General features: G+C 55.2%; 2 protein-coding genes across 7 annotated transcripts in view; both read right to left on the bottom strand.

The window, feature by feature from the left end:
• Positions 1-2,649: 2,649 nt before the first annotated feature.
• On the bottom strand, positions 2,650-18,653 carry STRIP1 (striatin interacting protein 1). 4 transcript variants are annotated; one of them, XM_036398313.2, is made up of 21 exons: positions 18,532-18,653; positions 16,243-16,312; positions 15,901-15,975; positions 15,256-15,390; positions 13,411-13,531; positions 13,027-13,095; positions 12,556-12,662; positions 12,046-12,173; positions 10,988-11,170; positions 10,058-10,275; positions 9,733-9,798; positions 9,476-9,539; positions 8,726-8,797; positions 8,202-8,276; positions 7,956-8,053; positions 7,310-7,436; positions 7,123-7,223; positions 6,479-6,545; positions 5,650-5,754; positions 5,300-5,504; positions 2,650-3,344 (listed from the first exon to the last, which is right to left on the bottom strand). In XM_036398313.2, the coding sequence occupies exons 1-21, from the start codon at positions 18,580-18,582 to the stop codon at positions 3,097-3,099; spliced, it is 2,385 nt and encodes a 794-aa protein (XP_036254206.1). In that variant the 5' UTR covers positions 18,583-18,653; the 3' UTR covers positions 2,650-3,096. The 4 variants fall into 4 exon arrangements, with proteins under 4 accessions (XP_036254206.1, XP_036254203.1, XP_036254204.1 ...); XM_036398310.2 differs by lacking the exon at positions 18,532-18,653 and adding an exon at positions 18,366-18,500; XM_036398311.2 differs by lacking the exon at positions 18,532-18,653 and adding an exon at positions 18,366-18,500 and having other exon boundaries at positions 13,027-13,089.
• A 703-nt stretch (positions 18,654-19,356) lies between these two features.
• The window catches only part of AHCYL1 (adenosylhomocysteinase like 1), a 31,038-nt gene continuing 24,525 nt past the window's right edge, over positions 19,357-25,869 (bottom strand). For 2 of the 3 annotated variants that reach the window (XM_036398320.2, XM_036398322.2), the window contains exons 11-17: positions 25,590-25,660; positions 24,885-24,979; positions 23,773-23,871; positions 23,219-23,287; positions 22,141-22,219; positions 21,634-21,754; positions 19,357-21,166 (exon numbers count right to left, since the gene is read on the bottom strand). In XM_036398320.2, the coding sequence (XP_036254213.1) occupies positions 21,160-21,166; positions 21,634-21,754; positions 22,141-22,219; positions 23,219-23,287; positions 23,773-23,871; positions 24,885-24,979; positions 25,590-25,660 (541 nt within the window). In that variant the 3' untranslated portion in view covers positions 19,357-21,159. Of the gene's footprint in view, positions 21,167-21,629; positions 21,755-22,140; positions 22,220-23,218; positions 23,288-23,772; positions 23,872-24,884; positions 24,980-25,589; positions 25,661-25,869 lie in introns of those variants that run through there. The other variant, XM_036398321.2, reaches the window with a different exon arrangement.

The following is a 25,869-nucleotide window of genomic DNA, read 5'->3' as shown; positions in this document are numbered from 1 at the left end:
TCCCCAAGGGGACGGACGCGGATCCCTGCTCCCCCCGGGGTGTGTCCGCCACCCCAGGCAGGGGGCTCAGGGTGGTGGGGTCACCTTCAGCCCCTCCCTGCACCCCCCGAGCTTCCCCTGCATCCAGCGCTGCCCTCACCCCGCTGAGAGGGGCTGGGGGGGCTGTGGGGAGGAAAAGAGGAGCCCCCAAAGCCAGGCTGCCCCACCGGCAGCTCGGAAATGGCTCCCCCAACTTCCTGAGCCCTCCCAGCACCTTCAGGACTGGGTTTGATGGAGATTCCCGGTGCTTTCCCCACCCCCTGCGTGTGCCGGGCACTGGGTGGGGCTGTGGAGCACCAGGGCAGCAGAATTTTGGGGGCAATTCTCCCCTCCCCAGCTGAAATTTGGCCGCTCACCCCCTGCCCAGCACAACCAGCAATGGCAGCAATTGGGCTCTTCCTCTCCCAGTCCCATACTGGGAAGACTGGGCTGGGACAGCTGCTGGTACTGGGGGTTACTGGGGGCAGGGCCAAGGAGCCCCAAAGCCCCCCCAGAGCACCACAGCTCATTCTGCTTCCTCTTGGAGGGGAAATAAGGCCCTGGCACAATAAAGAATCCCAAATTAAAGGCTGTTCCTTGGGGGGGTCACCCTGTTACCCCTCAGGAAGGAGTTTTAATCCCAGCAGTGGGATTAAATTCCAATGGGAACCCAGTAATTCCCAGTGGGACCCCTCCCAGGAGCTCCAGCTGGGCTATTGCGGCACAAATGGGCAATTTGGGTGGGAAGGTTTCTGCATTTTGCAGGGTTCTGAATGTTACTGGTGGTACCTGCAAGGCCAGTAATGAGGGGGCACCTCATCTGTTCTGGGGGTCCCCAGGGGGGCTCCCCAAGTCCCCCCAAGAGCCAGCGTGTCCTGTCCCCCCCCTTCACCCCCTGTGACCTCCCCCACTGCAGGAAACACCAAAAAGTGAAGCCAGGAGTGACCCTGCTCAGCCCAGCACCAGGAACACCAGGCACACCCAGGGACACTCTGGGGCCAAGCCTGCAAATCCTGCAATGCCCCCCTGCCCCAGCCCCACATCCTGAGGGGGGGACACCCCTGTGGGGCACCTGGATCCCCTCAGGGAGGCACCAAACCTGCTGTTCCAGCCCAGGCTGGAGAAGCCCAAGGTTTTCAGGCACAGTGGGTGCCACAGGAGGCAGCCCAGGGCTGCCCACCCTCACCCAGGACAGCTGACACCCCCTCCCACCGGTGGGCGTTTTGTTATTCATTTCTAAACAATAAACCACATTTTTCATAAGTTAATTATGGCTCCAGCAGCCCTATAAAGCCAGGGGGGCTGGGGATGGAGACTCCCAACAGGCTCCTCAGGCCTGTTCTGCTGCTGGGAGGGGGGTTTGGGGGGCAGGATGGTGCTGGAGGCACCCAGGTGGGTGCCAGGGGTGGGGGCAGCCCTGACAGGACCCTGGGGGCACATCCAGCAGTGCTCTGTGGTTCAGGAGAGCAGTAAGAAAATTAAAAATAAACAAATAAAATCCCCATTTGAAACCTCTGTCCTAGGGAGGATAAAATCCATTTGTCCCCACTGAGAGCGGGGCTTTGCCAGGACCTGATGCTCCCTTGCAATGTGGGATGAGGTTTGGGCTGCTGAGCAGCCCAGCCACAATCACAGTGCTGCAGTCCTTGGGGCTGGAAAAGCCCTCTGGGATCATCCCAGCCCAGCAGCACCACAGTGCTTCCCCCTAAACCACATCCAGGGATTTACTGGGGTGCAAAGTGGTGCTGATGGAGCTCAGGGAGCTTTGCTGGGTGGGTTTGTAGTGTCCTGAGCAGGGTGAGCAGGGATTTCTGGAAGAGTTTTACTCATCATTAAACCAAGCCAGAGCAGCTTTTCCTCCTCTGGGCTCTCCTGGAGGCACATCCACACCTGGCTCTGTGCTGCCCATGGGCTCAGGGTGCAGCACTGGGCATCCAGATGGATCCAGAGCTCCAGCTCAGTGTCACTGCTGGCTGAGGGGGAAGAGGGCACGATGGGGACATGGATCAAGGGCATGTTACCATGCTGAGCCCACAGAACTTCTCTGATGGCTCATAAGGCTGAGTTTGCTGCTTCCAGGCCTGGGGCTGAGCATCCCCACAGCTGGATTCACTCCTGGAGCTCCACAGGCTCACAATCCCAGCAGCTGATGGGGTGGAATTGGTGCTGTCCCAGGCTCCCTCTGCCCACAACCATCTCTGCAAATCCCTGCCTCAAGTGAGGGTGAATCCCCTGGGGTTTCATCCCCCAGGGCTGCTGCTGCCCCTCTGCCAGGGAAACTGAGGCCAGGCAATGTGCAAGGCTGAGCTGTGGCAGGATTTGGTGTCGGGATCCTCTGCTGGAAGCAGGGACCAAAGAAAACCCCAGTGCTAACAGGACAGTGGTGTCAGAAACCCCAGCACAGAGCTGGGGGAGGGTTCAGTGAGTGGGACAGGGAAGGAAGGCACAGCCTGTGAGAAGCTGCTCCCCCCAAGCAACAGACAGGGTGCAAGGTAAGACTAAAGCTGCTGGTGAGGGGCCTTGTACCCCTGGGGTTGGTGAGGACAAGGACATGAGATGAGGAACTCTCATCCCAGCCCAGCTCCAGGCAGCAGGGACAGGGACAGAGCCCAGGCACACTCAGGGCAGAGGTATCACCAAATATATATAATATATGTACAGCTCCTGCACCCCTCGTGGGGTGAAGGGAGGCCACCCCAGCCCCTCAGCCCCCACAGGCCCCCAAACCCCCCAGAGGGGCTGGGCAGGGCCAGCCTGGTGTCCCACCCAAGGACCCCAGTCCCACACTGCCACCTGCTCCCCCTTGCTGGCTGGGGGGCACGAGAAGGGGGGGGTGCCTCTGAAAGCATCACATGGGGTGGGCAGAGATCCCCCCCAAACAGGAAACCCCCAGGGCACCCCCAGCTTTGGGATGAGCCTGGAAGGAGGCTCAGAGAGGGGCAGGATGTGGTCTCAGCTCCATCCTCTCCCCAAGCCCACCACAACAGCACAGCCACGCAGAAACCCCCCCAAAACCTCGCTGCCCTGCCCCGTGAGCCTCGAGCTCTCCAAGCAACCCATCCTGCCTCCCTGTGTCCATCACTGCAGCAGCTCCTCCCACGAGATGGGCCGGGAGAACACCTCCCTCTCCAGCCAGAGGTCGTAGTTGAGCTGGAAGTCCTCGGGCAGCTCCACCCTCTGGCCCAGCACGCTCTGCAGGCAGTTGTCCACCGGCACGAAGTCGGGGTTGCCGTGGGCTCGGTCGTAGCGCCGCGAGTTGAAGCGCTCGATGCTGGCACGCAGCGCACACTCCTCTGCCTGGAAATCCCAGGGACGGGCATCCAGGTCTGGGGACAGGGATGAGAGGGGTCAGAGCAGAGCTGGGGACTCCTCAGGCAGCCCAAAGGCCTCGGGGTGATGGTATAACCCCAGCCCCATGCGGCTGCTGCTCATTCCCCAGCAGCTGGAGCAGAGAAGAATCAGGAGGGCAAAAGCTGGAAAACTGCTGGGTTAGGATAAAGAATAATAAAGCTTTTGCTTCATAAAGAAAGCAAAAAAACTGTGCAGCACGAGGAAAGAAAAACAAGGAATGAATTCCTCACTTCCCATGAGCAGGCAGGTGTTCAGCACCTTCAGGACAAGAGGGCTCCACCCCAGGGAATGGTGGCTTGGATGACAAACACCATCACTCCCAACATCCCCCACTTGCTCCTTTTTCTCCCCACTTTGTATCCTGAGCATGATGTTCTAGGGTCTGGGATATCCTTTGGTTCTGTCTCCTCCCAACAATCCACACACCCCCATGTGGGAAAGGCCTTTGTGGGTACTTCAAACAAAGCACAGAGCCAGGAGCCACCAACAGCTCCACCACCACTTCCCACCACAGGGAAACAACCAAAGTGAAGCCAGGAACGGGGGCTCCCTTTGGCCCACTGGCCTCAGCACCAGGAAATGCTGGTACACCCCAAAGGACATTCCTGGACCAAAACAAAACCCCCAAAACTGCAATGCCACCCTGTCCCACCTCCCACATTCTGATGGTGGGCAGGGGACACCCCACTGGGGCACCTGGGCCCCCCTCAGGGAGGCACCAAACCTGCTCTTCCAGCCCAATTGAGGCCAAAAAGGGTTTTCAGCCCAGACTTAACACCCCTAGCAGAGCCCTGATCCCTGCAATGTCACCACCCAAAATCCCTCACACCCCAGACCTGCTGGACTGTGTCTGGGTCAGCTGGAATTTGTTTTTTCCCACAGGAGCCCTGCTGGGCTTTGCAGTGGGACCTGGGAAGGTTCTGGGAACCCACCAGTACTCTGGCTCTGCTGGGCTGAACTGTCTCCCACAGCTGTCTCCCAACACTCCCACCCCATCAAGTGCATGCAAGTGGGCAAGATCCCGGGAGGGGACACAGGCCAGCTGACCCAAATTAGCCAAGGGACTATTCCAGATTCTGTGATGTCAGATCAGATATAAAAGCCAAGGAAAGGAGGAGGAATGATGGGGCATTTGTTATTTAAAACAGGTGCTGCAGCCTGGCCTCCCCAGAGTGCCTGAACATCACTTGCTGATGGGAAGTAGAGAACAAACCTATTTTTTTTTCTGCTCCTGCTGTACTAAAGAACCTTATTTCAACCTACAAGTCATTCCCCAGCTGATTTCCTCTGCCCTGTCCAGCTGGGAAAGGACAGAGCAGCTCAGTGGGCACCTGGTCAAGCTCAACCAGCCAAGATCCACCAAGGTCAACCCAGCAGACCTGCCCAAACCCCAGGCAGCAATGGGCGAGCTGGGGCACAGACCCTGGAACAGGAGGGCTGGGAATGCCACAGACCCTGGAGCAGGAGGGCTGGGAATGCCACAGACCCTGGAGCAAGAGGGCTGGGAATGCCAGGGATGCCGTTCCCTGGGAATGGAGCAGGAGGGCTGGGAATGCCACAGACCCTGGAGCAGCAGGGACTGGGAATGGCACAGACCCTGGAGCAGGAGGGCTGGGAATGCCACAGACCCTGGGGAAGGAGGGCTGGGAATGCCACAGACCCTGGAGCAGCAGGACTGGGAATGCCACAGACCCTGGGGAAGGAGGGCTGGGAATGCCACAGACCCTGGAGAAGAAGGGCTGGGGATGCCAGGGATGCCACAGACCCTGGAGCAGGAGGGCTGGGAATGCCACAGACCCTGGAGCAAGAGGGCTGGGAATGCCAGGGATACCAGGGATATCAGGGATGCAGGGATGCCAGGGATGCCAGGGATGCCAGGGATACCAGGGATACCAGGGATGCCAGGGATGCCAGGGATGCCAGGAGGTACCATTGCCGTAGGCCCAGTCGTCGTTGAGGCGGTGCCTCACTTTCTGGTAGATGGCTGACATGGTTTTCATGTTGCTCTTCCTCCACTGCCTGCCCAGGTACTTGGTCTGCACCTTGAGCAGCTTGAGCACGTAGAGCTGCATCATGGCCTGCTTCACCTTCAGAGCCCGCTTCAGGATCGGCGCCGACTTGAACACCACCAGCATCTGCCAGAACATTCCCAGATCCAGCTGGGATGGACCCCTGGGCCAACCCCTCCTCCATTCCCCTGCTCAAGCCCTGGCTTGTCCCAGGTTATCCCCAGTGCAGGGGCCTGGCCATGCTGAGTTCCAGAACAGTCCCAGGGCTCACCATGGTGCGGGAATGCTTCCACTTGGTCAGCTTGTTCAGGATGCGCAGGAGGTTTATGCAGGAGAAGAGGTTCCGCCAGCAGAACTGGTTGTTGTCTCCAGCTTCCTGTGGGGAAGGAGATGCAGGGTCAGGCAAGGGATTGGAGAGGGGATGGGGAGAGGCTGGGGTGATCTGAGGAGCCATTGGACATGGGGACAGCACAGCATGTGGGCATGGGATCCTCCAATCATGGAATTGTTAAGATTGGGAAAGCCCTCTGAGATCAGCAAGTCCGACTGTTCCCCCAGCACTGCCAGGGCCACCAGTAATCCCTGTCCTCAAGTGCCACATCCACACCCACACATGGTCTGAACACTTCCAGGGATGGAGACTCCAACACTGTCCTGGCCAGCCTGTACCAGTGCCTGACCATCCTTTTCACAAAGAATTCCTCTCCAGTATCCAACCTGAACTTCCCCTGGCACAGCTTGAGGCCGTTTTCTCTTGTCCCCTGGGACCAGAATCTGAACCTCCAGCTCCACCCTCCTGTCAGGGAATTGTGCAGAGCCAGAAGGTTCCCTGGAGCATCCTTTTCTCCAGGCTGAGTCCCCCCAGCTCCCTCAGCCACTCCTGGTGCTCCAGCCCCTTCCCCAGCTCCATTCCCTTCTCTGGACACGCTCCACCCCAGCAGACACCTGCCATCCCCATCCCCAGAACCCCAGGGGCTGAGCACAGGAGAGCTGAGGGTGCAGGGGCTGGGTGCTGGAGCCCTGCTGCCTCCCTGCACCCCAAATTCCCCCAGGCAGCAGCCCCAGGTGCCAGGAGTGTCACCAATAGCAGGAGGACTCACCAGGCTCTCAGCCGTCAGCTCTGGCAGCTCATGCACCACACAGTAGGGGTAGTCCAGCACAGAGATGCTGCAGGAAGAGAGGGGTGCTCGTGCTGTTCCCCCAGATCCCCCCTGGCCTGGGGGCAATGCAGCCCCCACCTCCCACACACTGAGGATGGGCTCTGGTGGGAACTTTCCAGCTCTGCCTGAGCTTGAGCCACTGCCAGGGAGGGACTGCAGAGAGGCCAAAGAAACAGGGACCCCTCCCCACATCCCCCAGGAATGCAGGTGTGTGTCACAGGCATGTTTTAGGAAAAATCCTTTCCTTAGGATTTTTTCTCCTGAGAAGCTGAGAGGCCTCAGGCACAAAATGTAACCAATGGTTATCTGCTGCTGTGGAATGCAACAGGTGCATCTGGGATTGGGCTCATGGGGTTGTTTCTAATTAATGGCCAATCACAGTCAGCTGGCTCGGACTCCCTGTCCTTGTTATTCATTCCTGATGAATGAAATCCTTTCTTCTATTCTTTTAGTATAGTTTTAATGTAATATATATCATAAAATAATAAATCAAGCCTTCTGAAACATGGAGTCAGATCCTCAGTCTCTTCTCTCGTCCTGGGAGCCCTGCAAACACCACCACAGGTGTGCAGCCTTCTCCTCACCTGTTCTTGGCAGTGATGTAGGACATGATGTTCTGGTTGAAGAACTTGAGGATGAGCGGGATGCAGTTGGCAAAGACCAGGTGCTGGGCCATGTACTCAAACTGGGGAGGAGAAACTTGAGTAAACAGGGACTCACTCGGGGCCCTGCCATGCCCAAAGACCCGTGGGCACTGCTGGATCACCTCACCTGGTAGATGTGGTTGAGCTTGAAGTGTTTGAGCAGGAGCAGGAGCACAGCAGAGATGGCTTTGACAATGATCTCCTTGTGCCGATTGACATCCACACCCAGCTTCATGCTCTGCAGCACAGTGGTGCTGGGGGACACAGAGGGACAGTGTCAGCAGGAATTCTGCCCTCTCAGGGGGGCACAGGTTGTCCAGGGAAGCTGTGGCTGCCCCACCTCTGGAAGTGTCCAAGCCTAACCTGGTCTAGTGGAAAGTGTCCCTACCAATGGCAGGGGGTGGAGCTGGATGAGCTTTAAGGTCCCTTCCCACCCAAACCATTCCATGATTCCTCAAACCCTCCCAGAGTGCACTGCAAGGGAGACCACAGCATGCTGAGCATGGGGGGCTCCAGGGGCATCTACACCTGCCCTTCCCAAACCCACTTTGCAGGATCACAGAATCATTCAGGTTGGAAAAGCCCTCTGAGATCATCAAGTCCAACTGCTCCTGCTGCAGGAGGCCACCAGTTCCTGCAGGGTGCAATCCAGGGCAGAGCAGGGTCACGTCCCCCAAGGAGCCCCAGCTCACAGCAGGTCACTGCCCCAGCTCCCTCCCATCCCTCCTTCCCTCCCCACCCTCAGCCAGCTCCTCTGCTCCACAGCCACTCACGGCATCTCCTCGGGCAGGACATCTGCCAGGATGTTGATGGAGTCTGTCTTGGCTTTGGAGGTGGGGGCTGCAGCCAGGAGGATCTTCAGCAGAGCAATCTGGGAAGGAGGGACAGATGGAGGGGGAATGGGAGCTGCAGGGGACTGGCAACAGGCCCCTTCCCCACTGCAGGAGGGAGGAACAGGGCAGGGCCAGGGAATGAAAACTTGGGATGCATCACAGGGGATCCCAGTGCTCCCAGCTCACCATGTACTGGGGCAGGCTGGGCAGCAGGCCCTGGTACAGGATCTCTGCAGGGACTTGTTCCACTTCCTCTTCCCCCTGGTGCCAGGAGAGACCAGAAAACCTCATCCCAGGAGCAGCAAACCCTCAAACCAGCACCCAAGGGCAGGATACCCCCGACCCCTCTGCTCCAGAGAAACCCCTCCCCAGCAAAACAAACCCCTCAGCCCTGCCAAAAAACCACGCAGGACCAAGTGCCCCCAACTCCCAACCCAGGATCCCCATCCCTATCCCCATCCCCATCCCATCCCCATCCCATCCCCATCCCCATCCCCATCCCCATCCCATCCCATCCCATCCCATCCCATCCCATCCATCCCATCCCATCCCATCCCATCCCATCCCATCCCATCCCATCCCATCCCATCCATCCCATCCCATCCCATCCCCATCCCCATCCCATCCCATCCCATCCCATCCCATCCCATCCCATCCCATCCCATCCCATCCCATCCATCCCATCCCATCCCATCCATCCCCACACTCACTCCTGAGAGCGGGGAGCGCAGGTACTCCTCTTCCATGTGCACCTGCACCTCAGCAATGGACGTGTACTTGTGCTGCAGGGGGACAGGGTGGGGTCACCACAGTTCTCCAGTGCTGCCCCCAGCCCCAGCCTGCTCCCACCACCCTGTTCCATCCCTCCCAGATCCTTGTCCCAGGGGTGACCTGGGTAGATGTGCAGGGTGGGAGCTGCTGGGCTCAGGTGTGGGACAAGGCCAGTAGGAAAGGGATGAAGACGTGAAGAGAGGGATAAAACCTCCTAAGAAAGGGATGGAACCTCTTAAGAAAGGGATGGAGCCCCCTAAGAAAGGGATGAAGCCCCCTAAGGAAGGGGTGGAGTCCCCTAGGAAGGGATGGAACCCCCTAAGGGATGGAGCCTCCTAAGGAAGGGATGGAGTCCCCTAAGGAAGGGATGGAGAACTTTAAGGAAGGGTTGGAGCTCCTTGAAGAAGGGATGGAGTCCCCTAAGGAAGGGATGGAACCCCCCTAAGAAAGGAATGGAGTCCCCTAAGGAAGGGATGGAGTCCCCTAAGGAAGGGATGGAGTCCCCTAAGGAAGGGGCTCAGACAAGCTGTGAGTCCAGGATGAGATGAAAGCTTAAGGCTGCTCTCCCATCACTAGGTGGAGAAAGGGGAAAATGGTCAGGAAAATCCACCCTGAGCTGTGATGGGAGCAGGGAGATGGGCAAGGGGCACCCACACAGCAGCAGGGGCTGCAGGAATTCCTCAACTCACCAGCTTCAGGGTGCGGATGCTCTCATGGATGGGCCTGGGCAAGCCCACCACGGTGTTGGTGTCACTGGAGGAGGGAAAGAGCCAGGCTGGGAGCAGGGCTGAGCATCCAGGGGTGGGGTAGAGACCACCCAGGGATGAAGCTACAGATCAGCCAGCCAAGGCCTTCCCTGCTGCCACATCGAGACAAAAGCAGCCCCCAAATTGGCCTCTTCCACAGGCCCCCTATGATGGCAGCACTGGGCTGGCTCTGCACCCACCTGCCCAGCGTGTAGCCGATGAATTTGCTGCGGCTGGACTCCAGGAACATCTCAATGTCCTTCTCCCTGCAGCAAAGGGAGAAGGCAACAGTCACACCCTCCAGAGCATCTGGAAGATGCCCAGCCAGGCACAGAGAAAGGCACAGGGAAAAGCCTTGTGGTCAGATAAAGGGTGCCCAGCCAACCCTATAAGAAAACAGCCAGCAAAGCGACCATCCCCATCCCAAACACCTTCCCTACATCCCTGCTGAGATTCCCAACATCCAACAGCCTCCATTTCCCTGACCCTGCTCCAGTTGTCCCAGCAGGGAGACCCCAGACTCACCGGACCTTGGGGGCCCAGGGCAGCCCTTTGGGGCAGGTGATGCGGTCGCTGGGGGGGTGCTGGGTAGGGGGGGGCATCACTTCATCCCGTTCCAGGGGGAAGGTCTCTCCCTCCAGGCTGTTGTCATCATCATTCTCCTCTTCTTCCTCGCGGGAATCATCAGCTTTGTACGGATCCCGCTCGTTGAAGGCATCCAGGTTATCCTGCTTAATGAGGGCCTGGAGGGGAGAGCAGGAAGGGAATGTCCCAAAAACAAGCCCAGAGCCTTCTTGGAATCTCTGCTGGTCACAGTGACCCCAAGATGCATTGGAAAGTCTCTTTTCCCAGCCCAGCAGTTGAAGAAGGGGTCAGAACTCTTCTATTCTCCTTCTCAAGGTTATTTATTGTATCTTATCTATAAAATTCTTTCTCCTGGGCTGCCGAGGTCTGTCTGGCAGGTTGGGTTGAGGCACGCTGACCACCCTTGGGGTGGTGTTATCTTTTTATACTAAAAACTACGTGTACATTATTTACAATAACTTCCCAATACCTATCACCTATGTTAGACAGTGAGTTTCTACTCTAAACCAATCTAAAAATGCCAACATCACCCAGAAGATGGAGGCCAAGAAAAAGAAGGAGAAAGACTGGACATGCCCAGATTCTTCCATCTTACCTCCTGAACCCCCATTCTAAAAACCCCAAAATTCTATTTTTCACCCCATGACAAACTAACTATCATTCTACTTAAACTTTTTTGACTTGCAATTTTTCATAGAAGGTTGGTAATTGTTTTTTCCAAGGGCTAAATCAAAGGCACAGGGGTCCTGGGCTCTGTGCCAAGGTCTCTGAGCCCCATGGGCAGGGGCTCAAGCCCTTCAGGACAGCCAGAAGAATTTCCTGGGTTCTGACAGAGCCTGGCAGTGCCCTCCCTGATGTCCCTGTCCCCACCTTGTGCTCCCTCCGGCCGCGCTTCTGCTGCTGCTCGATGAGGTCGGAGGCGGAGGCGGGCGGGGAGGCCGCCCGCATGTTGCGGATCACCTGGATGCTGTCCTCGGGCAGGGGGGGCAGGCCCAGCATCTCCCTCTTCTCTGCCTTCATGCTCTGCAGCTCCTCAAACCCTCCCAGGGTGCACTGCAAGGGACACCACAGCATGCTCAGCATGACACAGGGGGCTCCAGGGGCATCTACACCTGCCTTTCCCAAACCCGCTTTGTAGGATCACAGAATTGGTCAGGCTGGAAAAGCCCTCTGAGATCATCGAGTCCCACTGCTCCCACAGCACTGTCAAGGCCACCAGTAATCCATGTCACCAGGTGCCACATCCATGTGTCCTTTAAACCCACCTGGAGGTGGTGACTCCAACACTGTCCTGGCCAGCCTGTGCCAATGCCTGACCACTCCTTCCATGAGAAAAACTTCCCAATATCCAACCTAAACCTCCACTGGCACAGCTTAATGTCATCTTCTCTGCCCTGTCGCTGTTCCCTGGGACCAGAGCCTGATCTCCACCTGGCTGCCTCCTCCTGTCAGGGAGTTGTGCAGAGCCAAAAGGTCCCTCCTGAGCCTCCTTTTCTCCAGACTGAGCCCCTCCAGCTCCCTCAGCCACTCCAGACCCTTCCCCAGTGACATTCCCCTCCCTGGACACACTCCAGCCCCTCGAAGTCTCTCTTGTCCTGAGGGGTCCAAATAATTCCCCAGTTTCAAATAGGAGCTGCCTGTCCTGTGCTACTCTTGTCATTGAGAGAGGCAGGAGGGACAGGTGTCCAGGCTTCCACAAATGTTCAGAACTTTCCTTTCCCCAGCCAGGGACCTTGCTTTGGGTCTATCCTCAGTATCCAGCTCCACACACCAATATCCAATGCTTCCCTGTGGGGAAAAACTTGGGATTGGGTTTAAAGAAAAACTGAACACCAGAAAAAGAGGATAGAGCAATTACAGCCAACTCTGAGAGCAGAATTCCCTCCTCTGCCAAGTATCAAACCACACATCCCATGGCCTCTCCTTACCAGCACAGTCTTCCAGAGCAGAAGCAGCACCTTCTTCATGGGGAAGTGTGGAGCGTGGCCACTGCAGAATTTGGTCACCATCCCAAAGAGCATGACAGAGAAGGGCTCGTTGTTGTACAAGGGGGCTCCTGGAACCACACAGCACCATCAGCCAGGAACTCCTCATCCCTGGCCTGATCCCAATCACCAGTATCACCAGCTCCTACACCCTCCTCCCCATTAGCTCCACGATCCTCACCTCACCCCAGACAACTCCCTCTCCCCTTCCAAGGCCTCATAAACACCATCATTTCTTACCTCTATGTTTAAGAGGAAACAAGAGCTCAAACATTCCAGTTTTTTCCCAGGGAGAGAGCACCCAGCAGCAGCAAAGGCTGGGTGGCTTCCCCTGCTCACCTCCCTCTGCCCCACAAGTTGAGCAGAAACCAACCCAGTGCTGCCAGTCCCTAGAGCCAAATGCCATGTCACTGTCTCCAGCCTGGCAGCTCTATCCTGGCTCCTGGTCCTCACCCAGCTCTGCTCTGAAGGTTTGCCTCATGCTCTTCCACTCAGGCTTGTCCCCCTCAGCCTCCTGGCGCACAGTCTCCACAATCAGGTACATGATGTTCAGCAGCACCCTGCAAAAACCAGGGCAGCTGAATCCCTGCCAGGGATAAATTATGGAACCACTGCCAGCACCCAAGGAGAAGCTGGAGCAACCCAGACCACATCCACAATTCATCTGTTCCAAAGCAGCACACAGGCACTGAGGGAAAAAGTCTCTACAAATCCCAACAGGAAAAAAAAATCTGCTTTCCCAAATTTTAGTGCTTTCATATCCCCAATCTGTTCCATTCCTGCTGTGCAGGCTGAGCACAATGGACACCTGCAGAAACTCTCAGAGCTGGGAGAGCTGGGACCCCTTCCAGTGCCTGCCTCAGGCTCCCAAAGCCCCCAGAAAACCCTGGAGCCCCTCCTGGTGCCCCCATTCCCACTGCCTACCTGAGGTCGGTGCTGTCAGCCAGGGAAATGGCAGGTTTCCTCACGGCACTGGAACAGGCTGCACTGTTGCTGCAGAGGGAGAACAGCTCAGAGAGAATTTGGGGGAATCAGACTCTGCCATGGGCACTCCACGTGCCAGCTCCAAACCCTGAGACAGACACTGCTGCCATGAACTCCCTGTACCCAGCACAGCCACATAAAGAGGAGCAGAGCTGCCTGTTTGCTGCCAGGCACTTAAATTCATGGGGAATTTCAGGAGAAATCAGGTAAAATCCTACATTACACATCCACCCAGGATGTGTAATGTGGGATTATACCCGGACAAAGGGAGCCACTGTGGTGAATTTCAGAGCCACTCCTGAAGTGTTTTCCCACAGTACTCACTCAATCTCCATGTTGAGCAGCTCCACCAAGGCGTTGAAGGTTCCCACTTCCAGGAGGAGGAAGATGTTGTACCTCATCCAGGCCTGGACCTCGGCCTCGGAGCTGCACTCGCCAAAGGTGCCTGTGAGGAGACCCTGCTGATGCCAGCCCCAGGGGCCCTCCCACAGCACCTCGTATGGAAAACACACCCTCCCAACTGAGGGAAAAATCAGCATGCAGAGCATGGAGCTGCCCTCTTTGGATAGTGAATTCCAGGTCTGCAGAACTGGGGTAACATGGGGAAATCAGCCACATTTTGGGCCAAACTGCTCTAAACTATCTGGTCTCATGAGATTCAGCTTGGTTCCAGACATCCCAGGCTGAATGAAATCCAAAAGGAATGAAAATTCTTCTAAATGTTATATATTAAAATAATTTGTAAGTATCGTATCATATTAATACTATATATTCATTATATTATAGATTGATATGTTACATATAATATATATAACATATTGTGTATAATGTATAATATATAATATGAATAACATAAACTATATATTACATATAATATATAGTACAATATGTGATGTATACTTATATTACATATTATAAATATATATTTTATATTATATATTATACATATTATACTTGTTATTCATTATGTTATTCAGCATTTCATATATAATGTATAAATATATTAAATACAGAATACATTATATATGACATAATATGTAGTATAATATATGTAATATACAATACACAGTATATTATATATAATATGTATTGTAGAGTATATTGTATTATGTATTACATGTAGTATACATATTAAGTATTTTTATATATATACTATATATATGAGATTATATTGTACTATGTCTCATATATATAGTATACACATATAATTATATTATGTATTCTACATGTAACAGCACAATAGAATTTACAATACATATTATAACACAATATACATTATACTATACATAATACAAAACTCTATATTACCTATTGTATTATATACAATTGTATTATTGCATATATTGTATTAAGTATTACATACATAATTCTATTATATAGTACATATATTGTATATAATACTATTGTATTATACAGTATACATACTATATACACTATATGAAATGTATCAAACATTTATAAGATACATAAAGATTTATATATAAAGACATATATATCTTGTATCTTATATATTTAAAAGATACCTTCTATCTTTCATATGTCATATATATCTTATATCTTATATCAATATCTTATATCTGTATCTTATATACATCTTATATACAACTATATATACATCTTATATATATCTTACATATACCTTATTATCTATATATCTTGTATCTATATCTTATATATATCTTATATCTGTATCTTATGTATAACATATATATTATATATAACTTATATATATCTCTTAGATATATCTTACATATATCTTATATATATCCTATATATATTTTATATATCTTATATATATCTTATATATAACTTATATCTATATATCTTATCTATATCTTACATATATCTTATATCTATATACCCTATATATATCTTTTATCTATATCTTATATCTATATATATAAACGTTATGAACATAAAGTTTATATTAAATATTTAAATATACACTATATATAAAACAGTTAACATACAACATAACACAAACAACTGTCTCTAACTGTACAACTCTACTGTACAATATATATATTATATATATATTAGATGTTGTACAGTAATATATATTATATATACATAACTGTACAATATCTATAGTATATATAACATACACATTACACCATAACCCATTTCATGGAGCCAGCAGGGAGGAAGCAGGGGGCAGGGCAGTGTCACCTTGTGCCACGTAGAGGATGGCGCGTGCCACGCGCAGGCGCCTCTCGCGCGCCGTCACCTCCAGCCCGTCCAGCAGGCGCATGGCGTGCGTGCGGTGCTGCGTCCGCTCCAGCTCCGGCCACTTCTTGTCCCGCACTGCAAAGCACAGCAGGGCTCTGGGCACAGCCTCAGCCAGGCACAGCAGAGCCAGGGAGAGCTGGGGATGGCTGAGGGCTGAGGGATGGCTCTGCTGTCCAGCAGGGGATTAGAGCAGCTGTGGTAGCATGGAATGTCCTGAGCTGCACAAGGATCATAGAGGGCAACTCCTGACACTGCACAGGACACCCCAAAATCTCACACCGGGTCACTGAGAGAACTGTCCAAACACTCCTGGAGCTGTGGCAGCCTCAGGGCCGTGCCCATTCCCTGGGGAGACTGGGCAGTGCCAGCACCCTCTGGAGGAAGAACCTTTCCCTGATCTCCTCCCCTGACACAGCCCCAGCCATTCCCTTGGGTCCTGTCCCTGCTCACACAGCACAGAGATCAAAGCTGCCCCTCGGGAGTAGCTGCAGAGCCCAGTGAGCTCTGATATCAGGCTCCTCTTCTCTAGAGAAATCCCTGTGCCTCCCCAGGGGAGAGGAATGCAGAAAAAGATGCAGCTCTTACTGTGGATCCTGAAGTCCTCCTCAAAGCATTTTCGGTTGAGCAGGAACTCTGGCCCCTCTGTGTAGCTGTACAGTTCTGCCAAAAGAAAAGAAGCTCCAAAAACCTGCACCGAGCTGCAGCTCAGCCCTGGGAACTGTGGTTTTAGCAAAATATCAAAACTTAATAAAACCCCACCCAGTGTAAAGCCAAAAATATGAACTACACATATCCTGTCCCTTTTAACATCAATATAGCTTTTAAATATAATAATAAAGCAATACTGGAATTGACAGAGTTCATTTAATTCTACCAGGAGAGGAAATGATGGTTGATTAATTGACACATCACAGAATTATTCCTTACCTGATAGCTCTGCTGTCCATTTATCCGTGTCTGCATATTCAAACTCCAGGTCTGGTGACTCTGAATAGCCCTGAAAACATGGGGGAAAAATCAATTCCATTACAGCATATTTTAGGAAAACCAAACCCCCTGAAAACACTCACAATTCACCTCATCCTCCTGCAAATCCAGGGCTGGACTTCCTGGTTTAGGGACCAAAAACATTCCTGCAGCAGCACAAACGTTACCAAGGCAACTCCAGCCCACCTCCTGCGTCTGCACGGGCTGTGCTGCATCCACTGCAGCACCCCCAAAGCACGGGGGGAGCCCCCAAAGCACAGCAAACACGGCAGGACACAGCGAGAGGGTTCTCTGAGATCAAGCAGCACTCAAAGCTCACCCATTTCACACAAAATTGGGAAAATTTGGGCTATCCCCTTGTGCTATCCCAGCAGACGGGATTAGTGAGGACGAAATAACTCCAAACAGCTTTGGAGAGGCTGCAAGAACAGCCAGGAAAACCTTTAGTGCACAAAATAACAGTTCCCTTTACAGAAGTCAAGAACATCAACCCACAGCGTTTCAGGGTACCCAGCCTTGAGTGGGGCAGGTGCACAGCAAGACTCACAAATTTCAGGATCCTGAAATCCACACCAGAACTCTCCTGAATTATGAGGCTCCCACTCCTGAGCACAGGGAGGATCCAGAACAGAATCCTCACCCACCCCTGAGTGACGGCAAGCCCATACAAGAACCATCCCAAATTTTGGGGCACCCACTCCAGAATGAGGGGCAGAACCAGAGCAGAATTCTCCTGAATTATGGAACTCCCACTCCTGAGTGAGGGGCAGAACCAGAGCAGAATTCTCCTGAATTATGGAACTCCCACTCCTGAATGAGAGGCAGACCCAGAGCAGAATTCTCCTCAATTATGGGACTCCCACTCCTGAGTAAGGGGCAGATCCACACCAGAACTCTCCCAAATTTTGGGGCACCCACTTGTGAGTGAGGAGCAGACCCTGAGCAGAATTTTGGGACACACATACACCTGAGCACAGGGCAGACCCACACCAGAACCCTCTCAGGATACCCAGCCCTGAGCGGGGGTCAGAGCCACAGCAGAACCATCCCAAATTTTGGGGAACACATTCCTGAAGATAAGGAACCAAACCCACACAAATCCTGGGGCACCCACCCCTGAATGAATCCACAAGCAGGACTCTCCTAAATTTGGGGCTCCCACTCCACTCCACATCAGAACAATCCCAAATTCCAGGAGTCTGAGAGAGAGGTAGCTCCAACCACCTCAGCTTCTCCAAGATTCCCCCTCACATCCCTCCCCTGGCATTCCAGGGACTTTTCTGAGGAACCGTGGGAGAGAACGGCTCTGGGGCCATCCCAGGAATGAAAGGCTTTGGAAAAGCCCCGGGACACCTCAGCTGCACACAATGCTCCGACCCCAAGGCTCAGGGTGATCCCAGCACCGCGGGGTGGCCCTGGGGGGGGGGGGGGGGGGGTTGGTCACCTCTGGCTGGAACCATCCCTGGTCCGAGCACGGCAGCGGGACCCGGCACCCCACCCCGGGCTGGAACCGACCGGCAACACCGAGAAAACCCCCGGATGGGCTGGAGACCCCCGGGCCAGCCCTGTCACTCCCGCTTGGGACCGGCCGACCGAGCCACCCTCCCGGCCCAGCCCGGTCACAGCGGCCCGGACCCGGGGAAGGGATGGATGGACGGAGGGAAAATCGGCACCGACCGAGACCAGGCAGGCTCCGGGCAGCCCCAGGGCCGAGCGGGGAGAGGCCTCTCGGCTCCACAGCCCAGGGAACCGGTACCGAGGGAGGGGCCAGTCCAGGACGGGCCCTGGAACCCGTACGGGGACACCGGAGCCACCGGCCGAGCCTGTCCGGGCTGATCCCGGGGAAGGCGGTGCCCAAGCAGGGCTGGAAGGGCCGGACACTGGCATCCCTGGGCACCGGCACTACGGGCACTGGCACCCACAGGGACCCACGAGCACCGGCACCGACCGAACACCGGCACCGCCCCCGGGCACCGGCACCCATGGGCAGGCCCTGGACGAGGCTCGGCCCGGCCCGCCCCGCCCGGGAAGGCCGCCCCACTCCCGGCGGCGGCGGCGCTGACCTCGGAGTCCTTGCGCGGCGGCCGGGCCAAGTCGCGGCCCCTCCCGGGCGCGGCCGCCCCGCCGCGGCCCTTGTTGTTCCCCGGGACCGGGACAGGGCCCGGCCCGGGGACGCCACTCGGCTCCATGTCGGCCGCTCCGCCGCGCCGAGCTCTCGCGAGGACTCACCCCCTCCTCTCGCGGGAGCGGCAGGGAGAGCCGGGGCAGCGCCGCCGCCATGTTGGGAGTGGCACCAGGAGGAGCGCCGGTGTCTCCGGTGGGTGCGATGCGGCTCCGCCCGCCGGCCCCGCCGCTCGGCCGTGGCGGCCGCGTCACGGCCGGCGCTGCCCGCCCCCGGCGGCCACGGACGGCGCGACACACGGCCGAGCGGCCGGCCCCGCCCCCGCGCGGCCATTTTGGGTGCGGCGCAGCCCTGGGCGCGGCCATGCTGGGTGTGGCACTTCCGCCTCGCCCCAGGGCGGGCCCAGGCGCTGGAGGCCGCCATGTTGGGAGTGGCGGAACAGGCAGGTCCCAAATTGAGGGGCCTGGAACAAAGGAACGCTCCAGTGAAGGGACTGGGGGGGCTCAGATCCCAAATTGAGGGGCCGGGAACAAAGGAACGCTCCAGTGAAGGGGCTGGGGGGGCTCAGATCCCAAATTGAGGGGCCGGGAATAAAGGAACGCTCCAGTGAAGGGGCTGGGGGGGCTCAGATCCCAAATTGAGGGGCCGGGAATAAAGGAAGGCTCCAGTAAAGGGGCTGGGGGGCTTAGAACCCAAACTCGAGTGACCTGATGGGCTCAGAGGGGAGTCGGACCCCGACAAAGGAACCTGACAGGGTTTAAACCCCAAACTAAGATGCCCTGTTGGGCTTTAAAGAGGGTGAGACCCCAAAATCCAGAGTTGTGGCAATGCTCAGAAAATTCTGGCAGGACCCAATCCCAACCCCGAGGTGACCAAAGGGAGATTCCAGCCCTGCCCTTGAGACCAAACAAACCACCCACAACCACAAGCACTTCATTTTTCCTAATAGTTTAATTAGACTTTAATGATTTATTGCTCATCTGCAAGGATTAATATTGCATTCATTAAAAATCATTCCTATACAAAATAAACCTCTCGCTCCCGGCCCGCCGCTGCCGTCGCCCCTGGGCTCCCCCAGCATGGCTTATACAGACACAGAGCCCTTGGCCGAGATTCCACCCGGGATGGGTGGGAACGGGGACCCCCAGGCGTGGGGAGCTCACAGGGAAGGGGGGATGCTCCCCATCCTTCCCACAAACGCCCATCCCAGCTCACTAAGCTGTCCCCAGGGAGGTCTGGGGGATGGTGGAAGGGACCCAGGGGATCCCTGGGATCTGTGGGGGAGCGAGGCAGGTGATCCCCAAAATCTATCCAGGAGGAGACCAGGCAGGGTGGGAGAGAGGAACAGTCAGAGGATGTAGAGGGGGATGATCTCAGCACCTCTCCCGTCCCCTGGCGCCCCAAGGAGCTCTGCACAACCCAAAACCTGCAAATTCCCTGGGAAGGACCCGTCCAGGTGGATCCCTGCAAAGGGGGGAAGGAGCAGCTCCACCATCCAGGAGGTGCCAGCAGCTCCTTCCCTCCCCTGGGTGGGGAAAGGAACAGGAGCCAGAGACACCTCGGTGGGTTGGAAGGAGCTGCCCACACCCCAGCAGAAGCTGGGAAAGGGAAATGTCAGCAGGGAGGGCATGGAGGAGGTGATGGGAGCATCCAGGACACACCAGGAGAGAGTGAGGAAAACAGTGACAGGGAGCAGAGGGGCCGGGCTGGGGTAGGGGGAAGGCTCATCTCTGCATCCAGCTCAAAAGAAAAATAGTGAAACACCCCCAAAACCCACCCCAGACACCCTCAACACCACCCAGCACTTCCCAGTGGGAGATGGGAAGGCGGCCACGTTCCCAATGCTTCCTTTTTAAAACATCTAATAACAATCCCTGCCCTCTAAAACATCTCTGTAAGGATCAAAAAGGAAAAGAGGAAGAAAAAAAAAACAAATAAACAAACGGAAAAAAATGTTTAAAACTCAATTAAGGTGCAGTTTGGCTAAAAAAAAAAAAAAAACAACAAAAAAAAAACCTAGGAGAGATGAGGATAATGCTGGGAAAGCGACCCCCATCCAGATTCAGATTAGCACCCTGAAACACTGAACTCCCCTGGACCCAGGTGGCCACCAAACCCAGGCCAGTGGTCACCAAACCTGGGCCACCTCATCACAGGGACCTGGGCTTGGGCACAGTCACCCCCTTTGCCAGGTGTCCTGCAGGCCACTCTGCTCCCAGGAAACACCTGGAGCAGGGATCTAGCAGCTAAAACTGGGCTCTTTAAGGCAATTTAGAAGTTGCAGATAATCCACACAAAGAAATAGAAGATAAGGTAGAAGAGCATCTCCGGATCCACAGGGAGCCCGGCTGAGACCGACGTGGGCTGGAAAGGTGGGAAAAAATACAAAAGAAAAGCCAAAATAAACCATTGCTGCAGGAATGAATTGCCCTTGGCCCAGCAGGAAAGGGAAAGCCCCTCCTGGAGCCAGGGCTGGGAATCAGCAGCTTCAGCCACATGAAATCAAGAAGCAAATCCCAGGTTGTCTGGCAAGATCAGACAGGGATGCAATCATGGAAAAGGGGGAGAAAAGAAAACCTGACCTTAAAATCACAGATAAAATGTAAAAACAGGTTCTGGTGGTGGTTAACCAAAAAAAAAAAAAAAAAAAAGGTAAACCAAAATAAAAATGATTTTTAAAAATAATCTCTCAAATGTTGCCTTGTGTGGTCTGGTCCTTCATGGAAATGGTCCCGTCAGTATCTAGGAGAGAAGGAAGGGACAGTGAGGGACATGGGAGGTGCTGCTGTGCCAGGGCAAGGGGATCCCACAGGGATTCCAGAGTGCTTTGGGCTGGCAGGGACTTCAGAGTTCATCTCATTCCACGGGCAGGGACACCTTCCACTATCCCAGATTGCCCAAGCCCTGTCCAGCCTGGCCTTGGGCACTTCCAGGGATCCAGGGACAGCCACAGCTGCTCTGGGCACCCTCACAGCCAAGAATCCCTTCCCAATATCCCATCCAACCCTGCTCTCTTCAGGCACTGGAAGGGACTCTAAGCTGTCTTGGGAGCCTTCCAGCCCTCCCAGAGGGGCTCCAGCCCTCAAAGCATCTCCATGGCCTCCCCTGGACACGCTCCAGCAGCTCCACATCCTTCTGCTGTTGGAGACCCTGGAGGCAGAACTCCAAACCAAGAGGGAGCTGGGAGCTGCTGCCCCAGCATCTCTCACCTGTAGTAGTTGGGTTTGAAAGGCCCATTTTTGTTGAGTCCCAGGTATTTGGCCTGATCGTCCGTCAGCTCCGTCAGGTGGGCATCGAACGATGGCAGGTGCAAACTGGCCACATACTCATCTGGAAATGGGACAGGGAACAGGGGATCAGGGCTCCACACCCCACCACAACATGGGCAGTGATGACTGGAGGGTCTGGCTGGGCAGCACCTCGGGTTCACCATCACCCAAAGCAGGGCTGAGCCCAAGCCTGGGCTGGATGTGCCCCTAAAGGCACAAGGAGGGCATGGAAAATCCCAGAGAAGGGAGGCTGCAGGATGTGGGATGCCTCCCACGCTGCAGAACACTAACAAAGATAAAGCAAATAACCCCCATGGATTTTAAGGTCACTGCCTGTGGCTTTCCTGAGCTTGCTGTCCCTCTGGAAGTGTTTCCCAGCCCAGGTTTGAGCTCTTCTAACACTGCTGGCACGTGGATTCCCCAGGGAAAGTCAGTTCCTTCACTCACCCATCTTCTTTGGCAGCAGGTAAACGTCCTGCTTGTACCGGCCCTCGGGAGCATTGTAGAGCTCAATCAGAGCCAGAGCCTGTGGAGAGCACAGGGATAAGCTGGGAACAGTCAGGGATGGCCACCAGCCTGGGCAGCACAAAGCTCACAAAGGCAGAGAAGGATCTGGGAGTTTGAGGGACACTGCAACCATTTCCAACATGCCTTGAGGGAAAGGCTCCCACCCCGGGTACATCCCTGTCTGGGTCTGCACAATCCCACTGGAGGGATGAGATGTCACCCAGCTGTTTGAGCATCTGGGCTCAACACCCCAGGGAAAAACATGAGGATGGTTTAGGGTTAGCAGCTCTTCTCTTCTTAAACCACCCAGCTGCTGCAGCTGGAAAGGGAGAGGCAGCTCCTCAGAAACTGGCAGCATCCAAAAACCAGGACAGATTCCTTCAGGACAGATGAAACTGCATCTGAGAGCTGGTTTCCACTGTTGGGAACCAAGTCCAAAACACAGGCCTGTTCCCTGTCCCCTTGGGCTGACAGGAGTGAGGATAAGGGAATTCCCCACTGTCAGCCTGGCTGTCCTTCCCCACAAGCACCAGTGCCACCAGACCCTCCATGTTCCCAGTGCCACCAGACCCTCCCTGTTCTTCCAGTCCCATCAATCCCCTCCCTGTTCCCAGTGTCACCAGCCCCTTCTGTGTTCCCAGCCCAAACAAAGCCTTGAGGTAAGCTCAAACCTAGGTGGGCTTAAACACATGCTGGGGGAGCTTAAATCAGTGCTAGAGGGGCTTAAACCTGTGCTGGGGAAGGTTAAACCCATGCTAGGGGGTCTCAAACCTGTCTGGGGAAAGTTAAACCTGTATTCCAGCCCAGCAGGATCTGTGCCATGAAACCACTCATTTAAAAGCTCTCCCAAAACTCGCTGTACCCAAAACACTGGGTCCATGCCAGCAATAACTCCAGCCCAGAAAAAATGGTATTTCTGGCAGTGGTGCCACCTCAAGGACCAATCCCAGCACATTCCCAGCTTCTTCCAAACCATCCCCACCCCTAGGCTTGTGCAGGGCCCCACCCATGTACGGACCTGCGTGGTGGCTGTGATGGAGAGAACGAAGGTGGGAACCGTGGAGCAGCTGAGGTTGAGCAGACGGCCCTGGGAGAAAGCAGGAGTCAGCACAGAGCTGGACATGCTCCCAGATCCAAACCAAACTGAGTTCCCAGATGGGATTCACCCCCATCCCCTCCCTGCACAGAGAACCAGAGCATTTCAATTCTGCTCCAGTTTCCACCTTAACCCTTCATTTCAAAGCAGGGGAATGTTGTGGTCCCTAGAAAAGCCAGTCCTTCCTCCTGCCAGAACAGATCCTGTGGGAGGAAGAGCCACCCAGCACTTGGGAAACCCTGCACAGATGGGGTTTGCCTGAGTGGGATGAACCCAGCTCTGAAGAACAGTCACATGGCACCTCTGTGGCTGCATGTGGAATATGACACACCCGCCCTCAAGAAAAGAAAACAAAAAATAAATTAAATAAATTAAAAAAAAAAAACATTTTTGAGCCCTGAAGCTTCTCTCAGCACTTTTCCACCTGGCTAACACTGATAGAGGCCCAAAGCCCCATGGCCCAGCTCTCCACACACCTCGGCCAGCAGCACCACCCGCTTCCCATCAGGCCAGATGACGTGATCCACTTGGGAGCGCACCCGCTCCCACGTCAGCTCCGGCATCCGCAGGCTGGTCTGCAACGGGAGAGCACAGGCTGGGTCAGGGCAGCAGCTGGCAGGTGGGCACAGAGGGGAAGCACAGGCTGGGTCAGGGCAGCAGCTGGCAGGTGGGCACAGAGGGGAAGCACAGGCTGGGTCAGGGCAGCAGCTGGCAGGTGGGCACAGAGGGGAAGCACAGGCTGGGTCAGGGCAGCAGCTGGCAGGTGGGCACAGAGGGGAAGCACAGGCTGGGTCAGGGCAGCAGCTGGCAGGTGGGCACAGAGGGGAAGCACAGGCTGGGTCAGGGCAGCAGCTGGCAGGTGGGCACAGAGGGGAAGCACAGGCTGGGTCAGGACAGCAGCTGGTAGGTGGGCACAGAGGGGACACACAGGCTGGGTCAGGGCAGCAGCTGGCAGGCGGGCACAGCCAGGGTGTGCCAGCAGGCAGGAGGGGACAGCCAGAAGAGAGGCACAAGCTGGGGTCAGGGCAGGAGCCAGCAGGTGGGCACAGCCAGAGGAGTTGGCAGGTGGGCATAGCCAGGAGTGCCGACGGGTAGGCAGGCACAGCCAGAGGTGCCACCAGGTGGGCACAGCCAGAGGAGAGGCACAGGCTGGGTCAGGGCAGGAGCTGGCAGATGGGCACAGCCAGGGGTGCCATGCTGGCAGGCACAGCCAGGGGTGCCAGCAGGCAGGCAGGCACAGGCAGGGGTGGCAGCACTCACAGGCAGGGGTGGCAGCACTCACAGCCAGGGGTGGCAGCAGAGGGACACAGGCAGGGGTGGCAGCACTCACAGCCAGGGGTGGCAGCAGAGGGACACAGGCAGGGGTGGCAGCACTCACAGCCAGGGGTGGCAGCACTCACAGCCAGGGGTGGCAGCAGAGGGGCACAGCCAGGGGTGGCAGCAGAGGGACACAGGCAGGGGTGGCAGCACTCACAGGCAGGGGTGGCAGCACTCACAGCCAGGGGTGGCAGCAGAGGGGCACAGCCAGGGGTGGCAGCACTCACAGGCAGGGGTGGCAGCACTCACAGGCAGGGGTGGCAGCACTCACCACGTCAATCTCGGTGTTGGAGTGGCCCATGTTGCACACGATGCAGCTGTTCTTCATCCGGTCCAGGTGCTCCCTGGTCACCACGTTCTTGTTCCCTGCAGGCACAGAGGGCACAGCTGACCCCACAGCAGTAGGAACACAAACCCTCTGGTTTCTCCTTCCCTGAACTCCAGTCAGAGAAGCTCAGCTTGGGCAACATCAGAGGAGCTTCCCTGGGATATGAACCCTTGTGGCTGTGAGAGCAGAGAACATGTGGGACAAGAGCTGTCATGGAATACCCTGAGCTGGAAGGGATCCACAAGGGCCATCGAGTTCAACTCCTGGACCCTGCACAGGACACTCCCAACAATCCCACCCTGTGCCTGAGAGCATTGTCCAAACACCCCTTAAGCTCTGACAGGACTGGGACCGTGACCATTCCCTGGGGAGCCTGGGCAGTGCCCAAATCTTTGATCTTTGCTCCAATGAATTAACCAGGCTCTAGGAGATCCCAAAATACCCTGAGAACATGTGGCCAAGATGTCCCTCTGCTCTGGGCCAGGACTGTGGTCATATAGCAAATGAGGGTGAAAAGCTCCTGGCAGAGCTCAGCTGTTGTGGAAAATCAGGAGCACACAGCAGTGAAATGTCCTCCATTCCCAGCTCCCTTGAGACCCCACTGGGCAATGATGCTCCTCAGCCTGCTCCAGCCTTGTCTGTCCCTACCTGTGCAGGTGATGACGACATCCACCTGACGGATTACTTCACTCAGCTTCACCACCCGAAATCCATCCATGCTGCCAAAAAAAGGGGAATAGGGACCACAATGAGGAGGAGAAGCTCGTTCCTTCTCTGCCCCAGGCCATGAGGGATCTCGGCAGCTCCAAACTGCTCTGGCAGCAGCCCAGGCTCTCCTCTACCCCTCCAGGGACACCTGGGCCACGAGGGAAGGCTGTGCAACAGTTGGGGTGTCCAACCCACTCTTGGAAATGTTGGATGAGCCAGG

The sequence above is a fragment of the Molothrus ater genome, chromosome 25, assembly GCF_012460135.2.
Source record: "Molothrus ater isolate BHLD 08-10-18 breed brown headed cowbird chromosome 25, BPBGC_Mater_1.1, whole genome shotgun sequence".
In the NCBI taxonomy this organism is placed as follows: domain Eukaryota; kingdom Metazoa; phylum Chordata; class Aves; order Passeriformes; family Icteridae; genus Molothrus; species Molothrus ater.
The sequence above is the reverse complement of the archived record's forward strand: the minus strand, read 5'-3'. Positions and strand labels throughout refer to the sequence as shown.

Coding starts and splice junctions, on each gene's coding strand:
- STRIP1 (XM_036398310.2), bottom strand. CDS start 18,491: ATGGAGCCGAGTGGCGTCCCCGGGCCGGGCCCTGTCCCGGTCCCGGGG. Junction 9,799..10,057: donor CCCTGGGCCCCCAAGGTCCG/GTGAGTCTGGGG, acceptor CCTTTGCTGCAG/GGAGAAGGACATTGAGATGT. Junction 8,798..9,475: donor GCATCCGCACCCTGAAGCTG/GTGAGTTGAGGA, acceptor GTCCCCCTGCAG/CACAAGTACACGTCCATTGC.